The 23,748-nt window shown below is 34.8% G+C and overlaps 4 protein-coding genes across 7 annotated transcripts; 3 read left to right on the forward strand and 1 right to left on the reverse strand.

Moving 5' to 3' along the window:
- Positions 1 to 5,911: 5,911 nt before the first annotated feature.
- On the forward strand, positions 5,912 to 8,999 carry LOC140826142 (probable E3 ubiquitin-protein ligase LOG2). The gene is made up of 3 exons (XM_073188294.1): positions 5,912 to 6,592; positions 7,641 to 8,127; positions 8,542 to 8,999. The coding sequence occupies exons 1-3, from the start codon at positions 6,126 to 6,128 to the stop codon at positions 8,656 to 8,658; spliced, it is 1,071 nt and encodes a 356-aa protein (XP_073044395.1). The 5' UTR covers positions 5,912 to 6,125; the 3' UTR covers positions 8,659 to 8,999.
- Positions 9,000 to 9,138: 139 nt separating this feature from the next.
- Positions 9,139 to 14,167, forward strand: LOC140826141 (G-type lectin S-receptor-like serine/threonine-protein kinase SD1-1). Of its 4 annotated transcripts, XM_073188290.1 has the most exons (7): positions 9,139 to 11,273; positions 11,570 to 11,713; positions 11,827 to 11,957; positions 12,467 to 12,677; positions 13,007 to 13,244; positions 13,327 to 13,477; positions 13,576 to 14,167. In XM_073188290.1, exons 1-7 carry the CDS (start codon positions 10,007 to 10,009, stop codon positions 13,879 to 13,881), a joined length of 2,448 nt encoding a protein of 815 aa, XP_073044391.1. In that variant the 5' UTR covers positions 9,139 to 10,006; the 3' UTR covers positions 13,882 to 14,167. The 4 variants fall into 4 exon arrangements, with proteins under 4 accessions (XP_073044391.1, XP_073044394.1, XP_073044393.1 ...); XM_073188293.1 differs by lacking the exons at positions 9,139 to 11,273; positions 11,570 to 11,713; positions 12,467 to 12,677 and having other exon boundaries at positions 11,832 to 11,957; positions 13,071 to 13,244; positions 13,576 to 14,162; XM_073188292.1 differs by lacking the exons at positions 9,139 to 11,273; positions 11,570 to 11,713; positions 11,827 to 11,957 and having other exon boundaries at positions 12,539 to 12,677; positions 13,071 to 13,244; positions 13,576 to 14,161.
- Positions 14,168 to 15,358: 1,191 nt separating this feature from the next.
- LOC140828185 (fasciclin-like arabinogalactan protein 11) lies at positions 15,359 to 16,522 on the forward strand. The gene has a single exon (XM_073191166.1). The coding sequence runs from the start codon at positions 15,656 to 15,658 to the stop codon at positions 16,385 to 16,387; it is 732 nt and encodes a 243-aa protein (XP_073047267.1). The 5' UTR covers positions 15,359 to 15,655; the 3' UTR covers positions 16,388 to 16,522.
- A 2,858-nt stretch (positions 16,523 to 19,380) lies between these two features.
- Positions 19,381 to 21,672, reverse strand: LOC140826143 (zinc finger protein JACKDAW). The gene is made up of 3 exons (XM_073188295.1): positions 21,105 to 21,672; positions 20,603 to 21,002; positions 19,381 to 20,448 (listed from the first exon to the last, which is right to left on the reverse strand). Exons 1-3 carry the CDS (start codon positions 21,238 to 21,240, stop codon positions 19,533 to 19,535), a joined length of 1,452 nt encoding a protein of 483 aa, XP_073044396.1. The 5' UTR covers positions 21,241 to 21,672; the 3' UTR covers positions 19,381 to 19,532.
- Positions 21,673 to 23,748: the final 2,076 nt, after the last annotated feature.

A 23,748-nucleotide genomic window follows, 5' to 3' on the forward strand; every position in this document is an offset into this window, starting at 1 on the left:
CCGCTCATGTCTTGATTAAGCAACATCGTCCAAACATAAATATTTTCATCTTATTATTTGACCGCAATATAAATATTTTTCAAAATTAAATACTATATTTAAATTTTGTATATACAATTCGAAAGTCTAGTTCTGAAAAAATTTCATACCCTATTATGGATCCCGTCCAAATTTTAAGGATATTTTGGCATAAATTAATTAATTGTATTTGAATACATTTAATATTTGAGTATCCTATAGTTTTTCTTGCTTTTTATTTCCCTCTCCTCCTATTTTTTTTAAGCAAAAACTTGTGTGAGACGATCTCACTGGGTCGTAATTGCGAGACTGATATTTTATTTGGGTTATCCATGAAAAAATATTATTTTTTATGCTAAGAGTATTACTTTTATTGTGAATATGGGTATGGTTGACTCGTCTCACAGATTAAGATTCGTGAGACGGTCTTTCATGAGATCCACTCTTTTTTTAATTGGTCTTGCTTTTAAGTTAATGAATATTAGTCAAAAAAAGTTTTAGAATGATCGGTTTAAGTGAGAATTCGGGGCAAAAGAATTTATGAAAATACTGAATGGAGACACGAGGTTGGTGGAACGGAAATACTTTTTCTAACTAAAGAAAAATGGAGGAAAAATTGATTTAGTTCAAAATTAAATTTTATTTATGTATCTATTAATTTTGACAAATTTGGTCTTTTGAATTGTATTTTTAGTCTTTCTTCCATGGAAGTGTTTCGTGCGCCAGACTAGCTCCACGATACTTCCACTTTAGCTTCGTGTAGAATACGGACTAAAATAAAATAAAAAAACAAACAAAGATAATATACTAAAACTGAAAATTTATAACATATAAGTGAAACTAAAATCGTAAAAATACAAATATAAATAATCAAATTTGCAATTTTCCTAAAATTATAATCAAACTTTACTAAACTTTTTTCCTTCCCTTAATTTTATCCATCGAAGTCTAGAAAAATATTTCCTATCTTAACACATGCTGTTGTTTGGGGATAAAATGAACAATAAAAGTAAATAAAAAAAAAACCAAGAATACAATAAAAGCAGAAAAGAAAAAAAAACAGACTAAGGTAAAATTTCTTTTAAACAAACGCAAAATTATCCAATCAAATTAAATAAATATGAAAAATATTTGATATTTACTATATAAATAATAAACTCTAAATGCATACAGTAAGTGGTCCAATGTATTGGTAATAATTAATGACTTTTAAAAAAATATACCAGTTTTTAATTATACAGAAAAGTAGACAAATTTTTTTTTAAATTCGTACTGGAGTTGAAGTTAGTAAACAAATGCATTGACATCACATCTAAATAATAATTAGGCAATGTTTGGTTTGGTTGATAAAGTAGGATTGATTAATTTTATCCAGCTCAATCAAACGTTTGGTTCAGTTTTAAATAAACTCACTTATCCTTCTTAGGTATGATTAGGTTATATTAGGTAGGATAAAATAATACCTCCTCACTCCTTAGGATTATTTATCCAACTATTAATACCTCATATTTTTCAAATTTTACCCTTCTATTTAATTTAAACTTACCACCACTTCCAGCCACCGACGCCGCCGGCCGACCACCGGTCGACCGCCGACAGACCGCCGACCGCGGCCGAGCACCGGCCGAACGGCGACGGACTGCCGGGGTTCAGCCGGTTAGCGACGGTTGGCGACGGTTTTTTAATAAGCCGTCGCTAAAATTCAAATTAGCGACGGTTTCTCAATAATCCGTCGCTAATTTTCCTCTCCCCCACCGACCTTTTCCGACCGTCGCCGCCACTGTCGCCGTCGCGAAGGGGAAGGGCAATTTCGTCTTCTCATCAAAAAATTCAAAATTATCTTACACTTAAAAATCTTACCAAACATAATATTATTTTACACCATATATTACAATCCTACCACAATCATTTTTTTTATCATTTACGTACTAATCATTAGTTTATCATATCCTTCCAACCAAACATAGCCTTATAGTACTAATAATTAATATGAGAGACGTCAAAAATAGCGTCAAGAAGGGGTCAGATCTTTTAAATTATTTGAAATTTTCAAATTTTATAATTCACAAATCATGGGCTGTCAATATTGGAGAGCAGCCGCCAAAAATAGAATAATAAAAAATAAAATATGAGAGTGAAATGTCAAGATTTTTGTTGATTTTGGGATATATATATATATATATATATATATATATATATATATATATATATATACTTATGATATGTTATATAATTATCGTGTATATTTATTTATGTGTGTATCGATGAGTATTTACTCATCTATTAGATATTATAAATAGAAAAATTATGTATTCAATAATTGAGTGACATATCAACAATGTTTGTCTAAAAAAAATTATATCAGAGAAAAACATTATCAAAGCATTTAATGCATAATGATGTCACAAATATGTATCTTGAATTGCGCACAACTTATAAATTTGAGTAGGTCTCATGTGAGACCGTCTCACGGATCTTAATCTGTGAGATGGGTCAACCCTACTCGTATTCACAATAAAAAATAATACTCTTAGCATAAAAAATAATATTTTTTTATGGATAACCCAAATAAAAGATCCGTCTCACAAATACGACCCGTGAAACCGTCTCACACAAATTTTTACCTATAAATTTTGGACATTTGGAAGTTCTGAGGCTGAAAATTCTACAGAGCGTGGGTCACATGCCTTTTGTACAGCATTCCTACGTATTATCTATTTAAACTAAATAACAAAATCTTGTTATGCATTGAAAAATAATTACATATCGGTCTGTTAAAATTTAAATAAAAACTTATAAGAGTTTGTTTTTTGTGAGACGATGTCATGAATATTTATCTATGAGACGAGTTAACCTTACCGATATTCATAATAAAAAATAATACTCTTAACATAAAAAAGTAATACTTTTCATGGATGACCTAAATAAAAGATACTTCTTACAAAAAAAAAAGACCCGTAAAACCGTCTCATACAAGTTTTTGTCAAACCTAAAATATTAAAATCAGCATAATTACGAAAAATTAGTTGACAATATTACACCTCAAGTTTATCAAGTCCTATAGCGATTCCACCACACTTATTGCTTTCCAAGTAATGATCTCAATCTTCTAAATATAAAATGCACCTATATTTTCACAAGGCCGGGAAACGATTAGTTTATCAATTCAGAAAAAGCACACTGATAGGTTGTAGCCCAATTTGGGTATTCGACCTAATTTAAATATGATCAATCCAACTTTTTTATTTAATTATTTTATCATAATCTTATCTCAAGGTCAATAAAATTTAATTAAGGCTTGTTACTAAATCCCACCAAGATAAGACCCAAACCCATAAGATCGTCATAAGCCAATAACTAGGCCAAATCTCCTCATTGTGGATGTAGGACCGAGTGCGTACTGCTTTACCAAAAGCTATAGCTAGTGGTAATGGTGCAACTCAAATCTTTTAAACCGCACAACAGCACAAGCACCACGGTTCGATCACTCAACCAAGCAGGGACAATTATTGCACCCAACAATCTCTCTCCCAATAATTGCACTCCTTGCAATCAATAGGAATCGAACCCGTGACCTTGGCTCTGATACCAATTGTAGGACCGAGTGCTTACCGCTTTACCAAAAGCTACAGCTAGTAGTAATGGTGCAACTCAAATCTTTTAAACCGCACAGCAGCACAAGCACCACGGTTCGATCACTCAACCAAGCTGAGACAATTATTGCACCCAACAGTGGAGTTGAGTAATTACATTTGGCTATTAGAAATCTTTATCTTTGCATCATTTAACTCGAGCGTCAAAAAATTCTAACGTTTTGTTCGTGACACAGTTGAAAATCCATCGTGTTCTTTATTTGGGCTCACCGGAGCAACACCTACGCAGCAGGATCTAGCATTCCAGTGTTGGCAGAATCTTCCTAATTCAAGTAGTGATTTATTTGGCTACATCAGTTTGATGATGCACATTCATTCGCACACCGAAGTGCTAACGACGAGTCGAGCGCGCTCTTCCCGCTCTCCAGTTGCAACTGGTGCTGCATATCACCAAGAGACTTTTGAAGGCCCTATATTGGAAGAAACTGCCGCCCATGCACAACCGAAGTGGTAGCCGAAACGGCAGTTCATCCTCCCCTCACCTGGATGGGCCATAGGAGCGAGGGAAGCAATTGAAATCAATGGCGCACCACCCATCAACCTTATGCAATGAACAACTTTTCAAGTCATACACCTTTTGGGTTGCGTGTCATGTCTTTATTATTGGAAATATTTGATAAATATTCGATTATAAGTGTCTAGGTTACATTCCTGTGATTTATTTGAAGATCCTTCGTATATGTTCATTTTGGTAAGGATTTGATCATGACTATTTTGAAGAGAATATCACGTGTTTTCAGGAAGAGATCTTTCTGATTGTTAAAGTAGCTAGGATTGATGAATGTGATGAGAAATGGGATACGTTCATTTGTGTTCAACTTTTAAATTCTATGTTTTGACAAGGATCAAGGAAATTACGAGATTTGGTTAAAGATACAGCCTTGAACATTGCAAATATCGAGGTTTGAAGTTATCATTTTCGAGCAAAAATGAAAATGTTCATTCTTTGTCGCAATAAACTGCTGAAACAAGTTTCTGTAGTTTATATTCAATGGGATTTCAAAGCGATATACTACAAGAAAGTTTACATTTGACGACGCTGACCAACGTAGCAAAATGTAAGCAAAACACATCGTAGAATATTTGGCGACACAAGAACTCGTCGCCGACCTACGTCGCAAATTGCTCGTAGGCAAATGTCAATCGGCCATTTGGCGACACGGAAAGTAAAACGTTACTAATGATGTACGCATTTCGCGACGCTTAACTCACATGTCGCCAAAAGGTATTATCATGTGACGACGACTTCCTTATGTCGCGAAATATAATTTTTGATTCGATTTTTCTATATTATTGTAATTATTTGGCGACGCGAAAACCTCATCACCAAAGATATTAGATATTTAGCAACGCCCTTAGCATTACCTATTTTTCTATTTCTATTCATCTTCATTTGCAGTCACTGTAAAGCATTATCAAAATATGTCATCAATGTTATTTTTGTCTATTAAATATGAATATCGAATAAAATAATTATGTATAACAAAATTTAATAGATGTACAATTTACTATTCAATAATCAAATATTTTTTTAAAAAAGAAACAAACTAATCAAATAATGTCCAAAAACAAAATTCCTCAAACACTTATTAGATAATGTTGCAAAATAATAATAAAAAAAACTACATAGTCGTTGCCAGAGACGAGGGGAGCGATGGAGGAGATCAATTCGAAGAGCCTGTCGGTGGAGGTTGGAAAGAGAAACCGAGAATGACATGTTGTAATAATGCATCAAATTTTTGTTGTTCATCTATAGTATGTAGTCTATATATGCTAATTATTTTATGCATCAGTCTATACTAAAATTCATTAAAATCACGTACGAAGAATAATTATAAGCATAAACAATAATCATGATCATCACCATTGTTACTATAATATTTAATTGTGCAATAATTAAACATTGTGAGATGTGAAACCTGATTGACTATTTTCAATCATTTTGTGAGACGATCTTACGAATATTTATCTATGAGATAGGTCAACCCTACTGATATTCACAATAAAAAATAATACTCTTAGTGTAGAAATTAATATTTTTCATAGATGATCTAAATAAGATATTTATCTCATAAAATACGTTCTGTAATATTGTTTCACATCATTTTTTACCAAAACTATTTTGAAGAAATGACAGCTTTATTTCCAAATTTAAATAGCCAATTTTTGGTTAAGTTTGACAAAGGGAAGCAAAACGTATGTGACCTATTTTAACGACTCTCTACCTTACCATCAATCAACTTCTCCATTTCCGATATTTTATGATGATTTTCCCAATCCACTGAATCATCTGTCTTCTACCGTCCCCACATTTAACAAAACCCATGAACTCAAACCTCCATTAATCCCCTCATTTCAATTCTGGGATTTTTCTTCTTCTAAATTCTCATGCTGTAAACCTTATTTTTTGTTCAAGAAAGCATTTTCTTATTGAATCCAAGAATTACATGCAACATGGGTAATATTGGAAGCAACGGAGTGCACGGGCGGAGGAGAAATCTGGGCCGGCGGAGTCCTCCGCCGCCGCCAACGTCGCAGGATCCGCAACCGGATATCACGGCCAACCGATATGTTTTTGCGGCAGCGACGCCGTACCCTCCACCGCAATACCCTGGCCCGAACGCCCCGCCTTATTACCAGTACCCGGGTTACTACCCGCCGCCTCCGCCATCGATGCCGGTGCCCTTGCATGCACCGTACGATCACCACCACGTGGCGGCGCACGTCAATTGGGTTCACGGGAGGTACCCATATGGACCCGTGATGCATCCTACGGCACAACCGTACGTGGAGCATCAGAAAGCGGTTACGATTCGTAACGATGTTAATCTGAAGAAGGAAACCTTAAGAATCGAGCCCGATGGGGAGAACCCAGGAAAGTATCTCGTTGCATTTACATTCGATGCCGAGGTTGCTGGAAGGTACAAATTTTCTTTGTAAACTCTTAATCTTGTGGATTTTGTGACGATGAAATCCACTCTCAATATTTGCTCAATAACATCTTTATTTGAAAAAAACCTTGAATTTGGGTTTGAGGTTTGTTTCCATATCTTCGGCTTGGCTCGAGTTTGATAATTTCGAATAAGGCCAAATAAAATTTGAGCCAGTTTAAAAGCCTCGAAATTTTCCTCAATTCATTTGCTCTCCTAATAGCATGTAAAAATGCTCCCTTGAGTTTACTTGGTTGTTTGTGCTTGGGTTAATGTGAGGTTTGAGTCGCCTTTCAGAAAATATAACAAATAGAAGGGAGTGATTGTTCCGCCTGCCCCCTGTGGCTCCGTCATTATTCGGTCGTCAAAGTCCTTGACGAATATAGGGCCAGCGTTCTTACTCGATAAAATTATTGCCATTATATAGAAAGTTATTTATGGCAACTTTATTAACTTCCTCTGAAGTGATGAAAGGATCACTTCTTTCTTGACGATTTTCATTCTTAAATGAATGTTTTGAAGATCAGCTCAAGCCCCGGTTGATTACTACTTTGATGAAGTTGTTTTTACAACATGCTTATGTAGTCAGAGCTCAAATTTAAACATGGTGATATGTAGAAATTCCAATTCTCTTTGAGATCTTGATTTTTTTTATCAGCTTCTACTTTATGCGCAATGAGTGGTAGAGGTTATTTTATTAAGTTTTCTGTTGTTTTATATGGTTTTTACGGGGATAAGAGATTTATTATTTTAGCCAATTATAGATTTGGTAATGTAAAACAGTTTTTTGGCGTCATCCCTGCACACGGGGTGCTTTGACATGTGTAACTTCAACTCTTATGCAAATGGTTACTGCCTCATGGCATGGCAAAAATTCCTTCTTGCCACTCTGCGAGCTTCATACTTAGAATCAAATAAACCTTAAACTTGACATTTCAGTTGTTTTCCCAGTGTTTTTACTCCTTTTATTGATGTTGGATGCTTCTCTTTCCTAAGGAACAATGAGTTATTTCATCTCCCATTTTCTTGTATCTTTCAGAATTACCATAATTTTCTTTGCTAAGGAGGGTGAAGATTGCTGCTTGACTCCAATGAAAGAAACCTTGCACCCACCCATCACCGTGCATTTTGAACAAGGTTTGGCCCAGAAGTTTAAACAACCATGTGGAACTGGAATTGACCTTGGAATGTTTGAGGAGAGGGAATTCTCCAAAGATAGTGACTTGGACATTTACCCTCTGGCTATTAAGGCAGAGGCATCCCCCAATAACCACAGAGGAAATTCAGACAGCGGATCAACAAATTCCCAGATAACTCGAGCCGTTTTTGCAAAGGATAAAGACAGATATCGGGTTAAGGTGGTGAAGCAACTATTGTGGGTGTATGGCATGAGGTACGAGTTACAGGAGATTTACGGGATTGGAAATTCGGTTGAGGATGAATTCGATGGAAATGATCCAGGAAAAGAATGTGTTATATGTCTTTCAGAACCTCGTGACACTACTGTCCTTCCTTGTAGACATATGGTACCATCCTATCTCATTTCTCTCTATCTCCCTCTCTCCGTACACACTTGTTCACACTCTCCGGATGCTATATAATGAGATGTTGATTTTTTCAAATGTTAAAAGAAATTTCATCCTGCCCTGTAGTTACTACCAAACTATCAATTTGAGTAATTTTGGTCGAAATGTTCAAAATTCAGAAATTTTCATTGGAAAATTGAACATTTTGTGAGAAGGATCCAAACAGGACTATTTTTTATAATCACGTATATACATGACTGAATGTGTTACACCTTACAGTTTACTAGACTAAAAATGAAATTTTATCTGTGACATTGTCTTGATTCAAGACTTGATTCTTTCATCATTATATAAGTAAAGGCGCATTTTGATGGAGTATGAATTACATGAACTATTTCCGCCTTTTCGATGCAGTGTATGTGCAGCGAATGTGCAAAAGTTTTGAGGTTCCAAACGAACCGATGCCCAATTTGCAGACAGCCCGTCGAGCGACTCCTCGAGATCAAGGTAAGCAATGGGGCTGATGAATGAAAAGCATTTAGCTGCTGCTGCTGCTGCTGTAAAGTTATCTCATTCTTTTTTCTTTCATGCGCTCCCAAGACTCGAATTATCCGACTAGAAGCCTCATTGGTTGGTTGATTCCTTTCAAGAATCATGTTAAGAATTACATGGTGACATATCTTCCAACACCTTTCTGTCGAATGAATATATTATCGTTTGCTTTCTTCAGCGTTGTGTTGTCAAGTTCAATAAGGTTTTTGCATTATTATTACTTTGTTCCCAATAAGAGGCAAGTGCTTTCTTGTATTAACATGTAGCAAACATGTGATGTTAATCGCTGATATTTCATAGTCCCTGGTCGGGTTTTGTTACTTCTTATATGGTTCGCTTGTGAATAAACATACAATGAAAGAACTTGTAATCAGAAGAAAGACAGGAAAGCAAGAAACGAGGAGTCTTCCTGTTCATAAACAACCCACAAATAAGCTAGTTTTTCCGGTTTAAATTCGCTTCGACTTAGGAATAAGAACAGAAAAGTGTAAGTTTCTTTAAAATTTTGTGATAAAGATTTGCCCTTCAATTTGTCTCAAAAGTTATGCGAAATAGACAGCCAACAAAAAGGAGAAGCAGCACACAAATGGATCTCAAAAGGGTTTTGGGCATCTTCTACATGATTTGGATTTTTCAAGTATCCGCTTAGCTTAAAAATTCTTGAAGTTATATGATATGATTAGGGCCTCAAAACATGATTAACTACTGTTAATGTGATTGCTATTCCTTAGCTATATGAGACAGTTAACTTCTGAAGTTTGGTTAGGACTTTGCTTAGCTGTAATGGACTATGAGTTTCGGGTAGATTATATATCTAATCCCATAAATGTTTTTTTAGTCAAGGGTGAGATCTGTTGAGAATGTTTTTTTCTACGAAAACTAATATTTTCGATTTGATAGACGATTTGGTTTTGGTTTAGCACTAGAAACTCAATGACCAAAAAAGGAGGGGCTAAACGTTGTACAAAAGCATCTCCATCAATGCCGGAGACTGGCTGCAGCCATCGTTTTGGAATATTTTTCTTGTATTGACCTTACTATGTATTAGAATATTTTTCAACATAATACAGTCGACGAAAAGATACACTAAACATATTAATTTATGACATGTTCGACATCAAAAGATCCCAAACTTTGGGACGAGTTTTGGATTCAAAATTTAATTATAACAAAACCATCACACACAAAAAGATAAAAAAAAAAATAAGAGTCTGAAAGTTCTAGCGACAGCACTTTCACCATTCATGATTGGAAGAAGCCAAATTAGCTCCCAAATAAACATTTGTTTTCAACTCTTCGTCTGTGTAAACTAGCAGCAGCTGCAGCGATGAAAACTTTACAAAGGGGCCTATCTTTGGCACTTCTTTTCGTTATTCAAACAACTTTTGGTGCAACAGATATAGTAACTACTATTCAGATGATCAGAGATGGTGAGACCATGGTATCATCTGATGGAGCATTTGAACTGGGATTTTTCGGAACAGGAAAGTCCACTAATCGATACGTGGGCCTTTGGTACAGGAACATCAAAGTTAGGAGAGTCGTTTGGGTTGCCAACAGAGAAGCTCCCTTAACAGGGCCAGGAGGTGTGCTAAAGGTTGTCGAGCCAGGATTCTTGGTGCTACTCAATGACACCACCGGAACGGCAGTTTGGTCTTCAAAAAAATCGAGGACCGTACAAAACCCGATTGCACAGTTGCTAGACTCAGGGAATTTAGTCGTAAGAGATGCGAATGATGACAGGCCAGAGAATTTCCTTTGGCAGAGTTTTGATCATCCCACTGATACGCGTTTACCTGGAATGAAGCTCGGAAGGAACTATGTAACAGGTATTGAAACTTACTTAACTTCCTGGAAGAGCGATGATGACCCTAGTCCAGGCGATTTTATTACTCAGTTGGATCCAACAGGTTACCCACAAGTACTATTAAAAAAAGATACAAAAATACAATTTAGACTTGGTCCTTGGAATGGATTTGGCTTCAGTGGGGGACCAGAGGAAAGAAAAGATGCAACGTACATGTTGCGTCTTGTAATGACTGAGAAGGAGGTATACCTTTTGGAAGAGAGTATCAGTACATCAGTCATTACGGTAGCTGTAGTCAATCAGAGTGGTTACGTACAACGTTGGACTTGGGTTAGTGCAACTCAAAGTTGGGTGATGTACGCCAACCTACCCGCAGATAGTTGTGACCAATACAAGTTATGTGGTGCATATGCTACATGTACTACCGCTTCTCCCTTCTGTAGATGCCTAGATAGATTTGTGCCCAAAGATCCAGAGGGTTGGACTAGATCAGATAGGTCGAATGGTTGCATTCGACGGAGTAACTTGAGTTGTCAAGGAGATATATTCTTGAAATATTCTGGCATTCAATTGCCGGACTCAAGAAATTCACGTTACGTCAAGATTTCGACACTTGAAGATTGCAAAGCAGAATGCTTAAAGGACTGCTCTTGTATGGCGTACACACAGTTGGATCGAAGCAAAGGCACGGGATGTCTTTTTTGGTTTGAAGACTTGAGTGACATGAAAGATCGACCAAAACAAGGAGATGATATTTACATCAGAATGTCATTCTCAGAGGAGGCAGGTAATACTTCAGGATGAACCAACCCAAAACGATCAAAGAAAATGATTTCTGAACATTATGCCATCCACAGCGAGAGATAACTTGTCAGTTTTATACTGGGGTGAAATTGATCAAGAAATATCTCAGTGCTATCGTGGACCAATTACATTTGCTATTTAAGACTAGAAGTACCTTTAACAAAATTAATCTCATGAGAGAAAAAACGAGAATTCTTTTTAATTCAAATGTAAGATTTGATACAGATATTTTTGAAAAAAATGGAGTTATAACGAAGTATGGCCTGCTTGATTGGACAGAAACTGTTGCTAATTCTAAAGGAAGGAAGACGGATATAACAGTTGCAACGAGTTTGACATCAGTGGTGATTATTATTCTTATTAGCCTTAGCCTCTTTCTATATATTCGGAAGCGGTTGAATTATCAAAACCTTAGAAGAAAAGGTAAGAACAGACTTTATGCTCAAAAAACATAGCAACGAAGAAAACAATCCGTTTGGAGATTTGAAGTATTTACCTTCCAGTAGAAATGGTATATTACATTTTTCCTGTTGCAGGCCAACATTTAGGAAGTAGTGAGAAGAACTCGGAGCTACCATTATTTGGTCTATCAGTTATTTTGCGAGCTACTGATCACTTTTCGATTGACAACAAGCTTGGGGAGGGTGGATTTGGTCCAGTTTATAAGGTATTATCTGTTCACCTCTAAGATCAAGATAACATTTTTTTTTAATATCACTACTGCTTTAATCATCAGAAACGGAATTTGAGTAAATATTATTTGATCAAAGATGGCCACGAGTTATCTAATATAAAAAAAACTAGGTTTACAAACGGCAAGAAAATCTTGCAGCAGAGCTAAAGATAAAAATGTTCCCGAGTGTAATAAATAATGAACCTTTTGCAAACATGATCGAATTACCGTGTCCATAGAACACTCAGCTTCTTAACTTGTAAAAATCTACAGGAAACTTCATGATTGGGAAAGAACGGAAGTTGTTAAATGGAGTTTTGATTACTGCTTCAAAAGAACTAAAGTTGTTAAATGAAGTTTCGATTATTACTTCAAATTTAGTAAGGCTATGCATTTGGATCAATGAATTTAGAACCGAGTATTTCACATTCATAATGGTAAATCCATCAATTCAAATACAATCTTAAAAATTACTACCTTACATTAAAAAGCTGGGATTTTAGGGAATTCTGGAACATGGACAAGAAATTGCTGTGAAACGTTTATCCAAGGACTCCATGCAAGGACTAGACGAATTCAAGAATGAAATCATCTTTATTTCGAAGCTTCGACATCGAAATCTTGTCAGGCTTCTAGGAGGCTGCATCCAAGGAGATGAAAATATGTTGATCTATGAATATATGCCGAACAAAAGCCTAGACATGATTTTATTTGGTGAGTACTTGAACTTTATATGCTAATATCTCGAATCAGATTGCATGAGAATTAAAGAAATGGTTGTAGCCTGAAGAAATGAACTTATTTGCTTAAACATATCTTATTTAAACCATGTTTAGCCCTAGGTAATTATTTACAGGACGAATCAAGTACTGCTAAGGCTCGTCACCAGAAAAACAATATAACATATAAACTTGAGGAAAGATTCATATAATGGCTACTAGGTGGTTCATCTTGTACCGCCAGTGGATGTTGGATCTTTGAAATCACTCATGATTTTCACGCATAAAACAGAAAATACTGACTTTGTAGAATAATTTGAACAGACCAAACAAAAAACATGTTACTTGATTGGCAAAAACGCTTCAATATTATCAATGGCATTGCTAGGGGACTGTTGTATCTTCATCAAGATTCCCAATTGCAAATCATACATCGCGACCTCAAAACTAGCAACATATTGCTAGATTCAGATATGAACCCAAAGATATCAGACTTTGGTATGGCTAGATGTTTTCAAGGTACAGAAACTGAAGCTAAGACACGGCGAGTTGTTGGAACATAGTAAGCATCTCAACAATTTCACATGTCACTTATAACCTTTCACTGTTCGTGAATTTATATTCCAGTTAATTCATTATTGTAGCGGCTATATGCCCCCAGAATATGCGATAGATGGCTTATTCTCCACAAAATCAGATGTATTCAGCTTTGGAGTCATAGTGCTAGAAATAGTAAGTGGAATGAGAAACAGAGGATTTTCTCACAATGCTGACAATCTCAACCTTCTTGGACATGTAAGTGTAGTAGCTTAGAACTAAAAAGTGAATCTTGAAACGATTAACGCTTTATATATGAAACAAGTATATATTACTGTGATAAACTAAATTTACAGGCATGGACACTCTATAAAGAAGGGAGGTCGCTGGAACTAGTTGATCCTGGTTTAGCTGAACCATATTACTTTTCTGAAATGCGAAGAACAATCCATGTTGGTCTGTTATGTGCACAAAAGAAACCAGAAGATAGGCCAAGTATGTCTACTGCAGTTTTTATGTTGATCAACGAAGGGGTCCTTCCTGAAGCCAAGCAGCCAGGTTTTTTCACTGAAAGAGAAGTTACTGTCACTCAGAGGCCATCTAGCACAAATGCAGCAAATGCAACAAACGAAATCACCATTACAATGCTAGAGGGAAGATAGGAGACAAACTTGTATGTGATGCTAGAAAGGCAGGTAGAAAACTGAATATTTTTACTAGTTGGCCCCGGGTATCAAGGGAAGCATCACATTAAACACGGAAAAGGATGTAACCAAAGGAAACCAGTTGTATGGTTGGCTATGCTAGCTTGTTAATGATTGATTGATGAGATTAGTATATCTATATTTTAGCAAGTATGTTGAACAGTATTAATTTAGTCAGGTGATTGTGCAATGGAAGAATCTAAACATAAAAATTGTAACATTTTAAATCATAATGCCAAAGAAAAAGAAAGGAAAAAAACAAAATACCCTCGTCATCACTATTGGTGTTACACTAAACAAAATACAATGAAATTTTTTTAAAAAAAAACACTCAGTAATTGGTTTTCCTTCGCTTCATATAGATCATGCATGAATGAAAATATGGCTCACAACGTCTAGTTTGGATGGTTCCTCAAAATTGTTCGTGCAATTATAGGATTTGACTTTTGAGCTATAAAATGTCTTTTTACCACTTTTGATATATATTAGTAGGGTATTTAATATTTGCTCAAACTGTTTAAATGAGTGAACTTTCGACGATTCGATTCTTCTTACCAACACGTGAGTTTGTTTTACATGATTTGTCCTAATACAGCTTATTTAATTAACGTGGTTTGCAAGTTATTACGTGCAACGAACGAAAGTTTCGAATTTAAAAAAAAAAAATTCTTTCCCCAAGCTAAAGTGAGGTGTGTAAATTAAGTTTTGAAAAAAGGCTGAGTTTGTCGGTTTTCTTCCCTGATTAGGTTAATTTCCAATGGATATGGGTGATTTTACTTCATTTGTGGAACTCCCCAAAATATCAAGTACTTCCCAATTACTAGTTAAACATTTTGTAACTTTCAAACCCTCATCTAAAAAGATAAATCAAATAATTCTTTGTAAATTTAGAATCAAACTCATTTGCTTTCAAGCGGCATATATATGTCAAATGCCTCCATTGATCAATTAGAATCTTTTGCTACATATCACCCAAATCATTTTTTCATCTAAGCCACCAAATCCTTATTAGATCATATCAATCTTGCATCAGAATTCCATTCATACAAATTGGTAGTATTTGAGAGAATTTTCGTTCCAACTTGACATGGGTTGCGATCTTTGCAACACCACCAAACCTGCAACCTTGCGACTCCCATGGAATCAATAAATGGGCTATAGTGTACTGCTCGTCGTATAGAGGTACATTAAGCACTGAGCTCTGTAAAGAATTTAGGGATTTTCTTTATCACATTCATGTTTATCTGACATTTTTGTTCCATATTTTGTGTTATTTAATATTTCGAGATTTTTTTAGGAAGAAAACATGGTTCAAATTTCAAATTATACACAAGATTGATTAGACCCACAGGACTTGTCCTCCCGACACCTAATAATATATATGAATTGTATTAATAATTTTTCAACTCGTCAAGAAATCAGCTCGTATCGACATTATCTATCCACATGTATTAGTTGGTCGATTGTATTTATACTCTTCCCATCATCAGCGATTTGTTTTGTCTTTAATTCCAAGCGATCGAGTGGTTGCATGTAGATCATCGAAGTAGTCATTCCACCTTATGAATTCGATATCTTGTACCTAATTTAAAATGGAAACACGAACTCCTCCCACCCATTATAAAACCAAACCTCTTCGTTCTTTGTTTTCCTGAAAACTCAATTCAAAATTTATTAGTTCAAAAAATAAATTAACATAAAAATTATTCATATATAGTTTATAAGGGAAAAAATGAAGATTTTTTTCTCCCTATTTTCTCTTCTTTTCATCTTCCTCCTCCAATCCACCCCCACCTCCGCCCAGTCTCCGGCAGCCGCCCCCGCACCATCAGGGCCGACCAACCTCACCGCGATCCTTGAGAAAGCCAGCCAATTCACGACCTTCATTCGCCTTTTACAAACCACGAAAGTGGCCGATCAAATCGACACACAGCTCGACACCTCGAACCAAGGCCTTACCATCTTCGCCCCGACCGATAACGCCTTCTCCAATCTCAAACCGGGCACACTCAACTCCTTCACCGACGAGCAGAAAGTCGAGCTGATACAGTTCCACGTCGTCCCTTCGTTCTTCTCGCCGTCGCAGTTCCAAACCGTGAGTAATCCTCTACGTACTCAGGCCGGCGGAAGCGAAGGAGCATTCCCCTTAAACGTGACTGCAAATGGAAGTCAAGTGAATATAACCACCGGAGTGACTAATGCAACGTTAGCCAATTCTGTGTATAGCGACAACCAGTTGGCTGTGTATCAGGTGGACCAAGTGTTGCTCCCAGTCAGTTTTTTCCAGTCGCCTCCGCCAGCTCCGGCACCGGTTAAGTCCAAGAAAGCTACCTCGTCACCAGATTCTTCTTCAGGAACTGATGATGGGAGCCCGTCGGATTCTTCCGGGGAAACTTGTTTGTCCAAAAACCGGTTTTTTGCATTCATCTCCAGTATTGTACTGGTTTTGCTTGCACATTCTTGAATGAGAATGAGTCGATATTTTTCTTTATATTTTATGATTGGGTGTTGCTCATTGCTATGTTATGATCTATTTTATTATTATTTTTCATATATGTAATAAAATTAATAGCCTTAATTGATAATATATAGTTCGATATTCATCTATTTTAAACTATTGTATGTGCTAAAAGCCAAGGAATACACCAATAAGTTATTTGGATTGAAGGATTTGATTTGAAGAAAATGATTTGATTTTGGAAATGCTTTGAAGAATAAATTTCAAATGACAAACGTAACAAATCAATTACACTTATTACAATTAAAAATGGTTAATTATATACAAAGTAACTTTAAAATTCACTTAAATTTATTTTATCCAATAAGTCGAAAATTTTGAAATGCATCTGACTCAAATACAATTATTCCACTTCTATGAGGACGAGCCATGGAAATTAGCGGGCCCAAAAAAGTGTGATGGGTGTGTAGAAAATGACAGCCCAACAATGATGTACTTGGGCCCAAATACATTGATTTGTGAACCAACGGATTGACCTATAAAATTATAGGTTTTTTTATTTAAAAAAAATATTTATATCTGACCTATTCGAATCAAATTATTTTAATTTCATATATGACGTAAATCCATTGTGTTTGTTTGGATATTTTTGAATTACATAGATTTCGAATTCTTTTATCGTGATTTTATGTATTTGTATTTAGCATTATAATGGATTTCAAATCATGAAGTCATTTGAAATTCATCTACTAAATACTTCTATTAAAAATACTTCTTTCTTGATGTAATTTGGTAAAAAATTCTTAAAATTAATAAACATGTTAACATTAATAGTAGTAATTTATCATCGACATTATGAGTATAATTTTCATATGTTATGATTAATTATTATGATTATGCATTTTCAAGGGAATAAATATACTTACATCGAGAGGTGTCCTCCGAAAACGGTCGTTTTATCAACTATGACCTACCGCTCCATCGGATTCTAAACACATATTCCTCCTAAAACTCGATGAAAAAAAATAAGAACTTAAAATTCGATCCACGTTCAATTTCAGAGGCTCTCGGATATTTCGTATTATAAAACTCTAGATGATCATATTCATGTGCCTAAATTAATAAATTAAATATACAAAATTAGCTTATTATAACATGATAATATTGCAATTAATAAAGTGTACAATATATTATATTGTACCATTACATATAAAATGAATTAAAATGCAATATTATTGCATTATTTATTAATTTTTTTTGAGGTCCAACTTGCCATGCACCGTATATATAACATGTTGTACAAGTGTACATGCGAAGGACACTCGTGACCCATATCCTTGCTGTAAGGGTCCCCGCCAAGCACCACACACATACACAAGGAATAATACTAGATCATGGCAAAAGCATTACGTGTATTTTTAATTTTTGTTATTTTTATTTTATTAATAATAATAATAATAATTTAATATAAAATTATAATCAATTCGTAAGAAATTAATATGTATATTTAAACTCTTATAAACAGAGAAAGAAGTTTGAAAATTTTTCAAAACACATACATATTAACTCTAAAGTTTTGAAAGAAAATTTATTATTTTTAAGTAAATGTATAAATTCAAACATGATGTTTTATTTATAATAATATTTTTGATTTTCATATACAACTTTACGAAAAAAAAGGGAAAATTACATTCGATGACTAAGATAGTTACTTATGCCACTTATTCTTAAATCTCTTTAAATGATGCCACTTTTTCTGATCTGAATTTTTTAAGTGAGAGTGAATTTGGTAGCATCGTGTAAATTTTTAAAAATAAAAGAGAGTTATTATATGAAATTTTAATTAATAATATGAGAAAAAGAAAGGAGGTTATTAAAATTTAAAATAGAGTTGGAAAGATACCGACAAAAACAGACGCAAGAATCTTTTTACCGGCCCGAGAATGAATTATTATTATTATTATTATTATATGAAATTATGAATAGATGTCACAAATAGATGTATATTTTATTTATTTCATGCATAAAAATTAATATTTTTATTATAAGTATAAATATGATTAATATATCTCATGAATAAATATAAGTCGTATCATCATGTATCGACTATATTATTATTATTAATTGTCTTACCTAAACATTCTGCTCTAATTCCAAGGTCATGCAGTATGGTTAACGTTGACAAGGCCTCGCCCCACTTTCTGAAACCAACAGTCAACCAATAATATATCATAATTAATCGGCCAGCTCACCACAGATTTCAAGAAAAGCAGCCAGCATGCATGCAGGAATATAATGAATGATGAATTTAAAAGGTTCAAATAATTGATACTACTATTATTATTATTATGAATTAATTAATTCGTGTATGTATACGTGTGTGTGTGTGTGTGTATATATAAGAACCCAATAATATTGCATTTTGAGTGCAACAATATTGGCTCAAGTTCAGTCGGAAAATGATGTGACGCAGCCGTCAGAACGATGAAGATTAACATTCTCGGAACGTTTGCTTGAATCCAAAAAGTGTACCATCCCATATTTATGATGATACGAAATTATAAATTGTAAAAATCTAAAATTGTCTCAAGAATGTGATTTTCCAACTAGACCTAAGCAGATAGCTAGCTAGGGAGATACAATTGGAATGGAGTTCTGCATTTCCTGAGTTAATATATTTATTACAGAAACGGAGATAACTAAGATTGGGAAAAGGAGATTTGGATGCATAAATGATAAAATCTTAGTCATGTATCTTTCAATTTTCGATTAATCGAGAGCGCTGATATTTGCGCCAATTCTTCGCCAAGTCGAGAAAAGGACAAAAATTGAAATATATATAATTATAGTAGATTATTAAAACTGAAATAGACGACATAAAAAATGGTAAAAATGTAAATATATATAGAGCCAGACTTGAAAACTTTTCACAGAAAACTTGTTTCCATTAGATTGGTTCTCTCTGTGTGATGATGCACATGTACGTAACACTGCATACCTAATGATGAAAAGGTTGATTTTGTGAAGAAATGAAGAAGATCAAATACACTGAATGAGCTGCCAGTTCTAGATAAGGCAACAATGGTCACATTTATTGTATAATAGCACACACAAAAAAATATATATATTGTAACAAACAAAATTAAACAAACTATAATTCATCTATGGATTTCCCAGTGAACTGGCTGAGTCCCACCGGTGAACTCATCGAAACAAATTTCTCCAGCTCAGGTGAGAAAAAAGGGTCGCCGCCGCCGCCTCTTCCCATGCCAAGAAAATCCCTCGTTAAACCATTCTGATCCACCACTCCATGCAACCCGCTAGTAGTTTGAATCATGTCGGGTTGTTTGCCGAAAACCTGGTGCAATTCGCTTCTGTTCTGAGTGAAAGGATTACTGAAAAATAGTGCGTTGGTGGAAGAAGATGAAGGAGAAGAAGTATTCATCAGTACGCCGACGGTGTTGCCAAAAAATGTAGGGTTGCTTTTAGTTGACCCCATTTGCGCCGCCTTCTGTAGTAGCGCGGTGGCGGACATCGGAGCCGACGACGAAAATTTTGGAACAGTGTGGTGCATTTGATTCTCAGAGCTGTAAAGAGGTGACACTGAATCAGCCAATATCGTGTTACTCGTATTCGTATTTGCATTCCCCTTGCTCAAAAACGTCTCCTCCTTCAAGCTTTGCGACTGAGGCAACGGCGAGAGAGACAGATTTCCGTATCCGAACAAATTTTTGGATCCCATTTGCATCATTTCAGGGAACGGGGTCGAATTCGAAGGAATGAAAAGGCTTGAATTCGGAGTATTCCTCTGATGATCCAACCATAGCGGTATTCTTGACTTGTGTTGAGTATCATGATGGTCCCCTAGAATGGAGTTTCCGGTACCGAAAATGGACCCAAAACCGGTCCCGATATGAGAAATACTAGGCTGGAGGTTCATCAAATTCCCATTCAAACTATGCTCATTTCTGAAGTTCAGATTGTTTGTTCCTATAGTTGTGATATTTCTTGCACTTTCCTCGGCTAAGGCATCACAAAAAGCTCTGTGTGTGATGAAACTATCTCTCCTGCAATAAAGGAGAAGTAAAGAACACTGTTTTCCAACAGTAATTGCCTAATCATTTTCTCGTATTAAATTTTGAATCTGTAAATGTGCATTAATTGAGGCAGCATTAAATTCTTGTCACAAATATTCCTAAACAAGAAAGGTGAATTAAATACCTGGAAAAAAGTGTGCCACAGTCGCACTTATACTCCCTAGTCCCACAAGTCTTGGAGTGAGCTTTCCAATCCGACTGAACCGCATACTTCTTGGAGCATTTCTCGCATTTCCACTTCTTCTCGCCATGTTTTCTGCTATAGTGCTTCTTAACGCCTGTTAAATCTCCGAGGGCTCGAGCCGGGTCGTGGTGGACACAGGTTTTCTCCGGGCAGATGTACACCTTTTTCCTGATTTGGTCCTTGTTTGCTCTTTGCTTCAGCTTCCATGGAAGATTGTGGCCCCTTCTGTGCAGCTGAAGATTCTGGTCTCTCTGGAAACCTTTGTTGCAGATTTCGCAGATGAATCGGTTCTTGGCCATGAGTGTCCCCGGCGAGAGAGCGATGACTTCTGCATCTGGATCTGTTAAATAATCCAATTCGAAATTATGTATCGCATAAAGTGAGAAAACAAATAAAACCCATTATAGATTACGTTTCTAGGAGAAGTGGGCACGAATCTTACCAGGTGTTCCCGGTAGATTTCTTCTCTTCTTGGCCGAAGGGTTGGTTGAGCTGGATTTAGGGTTAGGGTTTTGCTCTTGTTCTTGAGGGAAGACTTTGGTTGAAGAAATAGGAATAGAGAACACATCACCAGACATGATTCAAGGACGATAATGAACACCAAGATTTAAATTTTCTCAGAGACACGCGCACACAAGTAAAGTAAGAACAAAGAAAAAAAGATTTGGAGGAAGCTACAGTACAAAAGAAACAAGAAAACTTTTCTCCAAATACAGACAGATGAATCTTTAGCAGCAGAGAAATTAATAATACTCAAATCTCAGAAAGAACACACGCAAAAAACTTCGAATCCCAGAAATAAAACAACTCAGGTTGGGATTAATATTCCTAACAGAGAGGATCTGGTGAAGGGCTAGAACCATTATTTCAAGAGAGAAAAAAAAAACCAAAAAATCAATCTAATTAATGATCGATAAAGAGAATATTTCCACTCTTTTTTCTAACCAGTACCACTGCTATATGTACAAGAACTCTGTTGTTTCTATTCTCTCTTCGAAATTAAGCTTTATTTAGCCTTCAAGAAAACAAATTCATATACTCTCTTTTAATTTCGAAAAACGGTGAGCCATAGATTTTGGGTGAATGGGGGGCCACACCCGGTTCTCTGCATTTACGTATTTGTACGTATTCATTGGCCTTATGCTGCTTGTAAGTACCTAGAATGTATAGTTCTGTGTGCATGTCATCTGTCTTTACCGACTATACTATAATTACAAGTTACAACCAATATTTAACATGTTCAAAAAATAATAAACTAATATTTACAATATTTTTCTTTTTCTCTTTTCCAAAAAAAGAGTGAAATCATGTTTGCGATTTCTTGGGTTTCGATTCGAGTTTTCTCTATAATTTTTTTATTAATTGACTTACTAATATGCGTATATTAGAGATACAAAAGAAATTTGAGTTATTGCAAGTATTAAGATCTCACGTTTGAGTCATATGAAGGAAATGTCGGGTTCTTTCGAATATTAATTTAAAAAAATAAAGACAACATACTACTACTAAAATTTGACATCATAGATATCAAAATTGCAAGAAACAAATTATACATATCGAAATTTCAATCTTTTATTCTTATATGTACGTACCATTTCAAAAAAATTCTGCCCTATTTTAAAAATATTTATACATATGATTTTAAATGTTTTGAGACCAAAAAAAAAACTAATGAAAATTAGCTTTAATTTTCGACTCTGAAAAAAGAAACTAATAAAAAGGCCTAGCATTTTCTAAATGACTTTAAAGGTTTAGAACATTATTTTACAATAAATTTTAAATTTTTTTCACCACCTGAATGATATAATCGAGAGAAACTTAATTTAGATTTCGAGCATCGAGACAAATAAAAAAGGTTGTGCTCTAAGGTCAAATGGGGGAATGATTTAAGGCTAGCTAGGTTTGAGAAGCTAGGGGCTATGTGCATGTGTTGATTTATTTTACGGGAAATTGGTCTTCAGTCCTCAGCCGTCGATTTTTTTGTGTTCAGTCTCTGGATACTTTTTTAGTACCACACTTTCACATGAAGTGTACCACATTTCCACATGAAATGTACCACATTTTTTATGATATAGTACCACAATTTTGTGGGTAGGGAGTGAACCCAAATAAATATTTTGATTGTAGATTTTTCACCAACTTTCCTTTTATTTTATATCTCGATTTAAGAATTTTTTTAAAATTCAAAATTGATGATTAAATTAAATATAATTGAAATACGTTTATATATACTATCCTACTTTTAGTTATCACATGAATAGGACCTAAAAGATGGGTAAAAAGATCCCAAAAGAACACCATTGCATTTCTAAAAAGTGAGCAAACTTTACTGCTCGTGCGATCACACGTAACATCATATCCAGACAGACCAACTAAAAAAAATACGTACGTGTATAAAAACGTATATATTTACAGATTTATATATAGAATATTTTACGAGTTTAAAGAGAGAATCCAAACTCAAAATATTAGTTTCTATACATAAAATCATTAAACTTATTAATTAATCATATTTATGTAACTTGTGGAGCTTGCATGGGATCGTATCGTATAAGATTAAATTCATTTAACAATGAATTAACATCTTGTATGATATCTCATCCTTGTCAAAACAATATTTCATGTATAATCTCTTTTTATTTTTTGTATTTATGAATTCGTTAAAAAATTTGAATTTTACTATGCGTAGGATGATGCTAATAATTGAATATAGTACATAATTATATACTTTTTTAATATATGATAACATTTACAAATTAGTGATATTGTATTATTAAACTTTTTTGTCAAATAAAAATTGAATATCTAAATTTGAGGACAAATTAAGGATGGGAAAATTACTTTTTTTTGGTCCAGTTTCGTTACTCTTTTTAATTTTTGGTGAACTAATTTGTCAATTTTTTATTTCCTGACAATATCTTTTCATATTCGACTATTTTTTTTTTTTTCATTTTTCCCTGGAGTTGCCAATTTTCACTAGAAAATGCTGACAAGGGCATTGGCTGAAGCTGATATAGCTAAAAATTTAGTATTTTTTAAAAAAAAATTCAGTGCAATAACTTGTCATTTTTCGGTTCAAGTCCGCT

Source organism: Primulina eburnea, chromosome 3 (assembly GCF_022965805.1).
Source record: "Primulina eburnea isolate SZY01 chromosome 3, ASM2296580v1, whole genome shotgun sequence".
Classification (NCBI taxonomy): domain Eukaryota; kingdom Viridiplantae; phylum Streptophyta; class Magnoliopsida; order Lamiales; family Gesneriaceae; genus Primulina; species Primulina eburnea.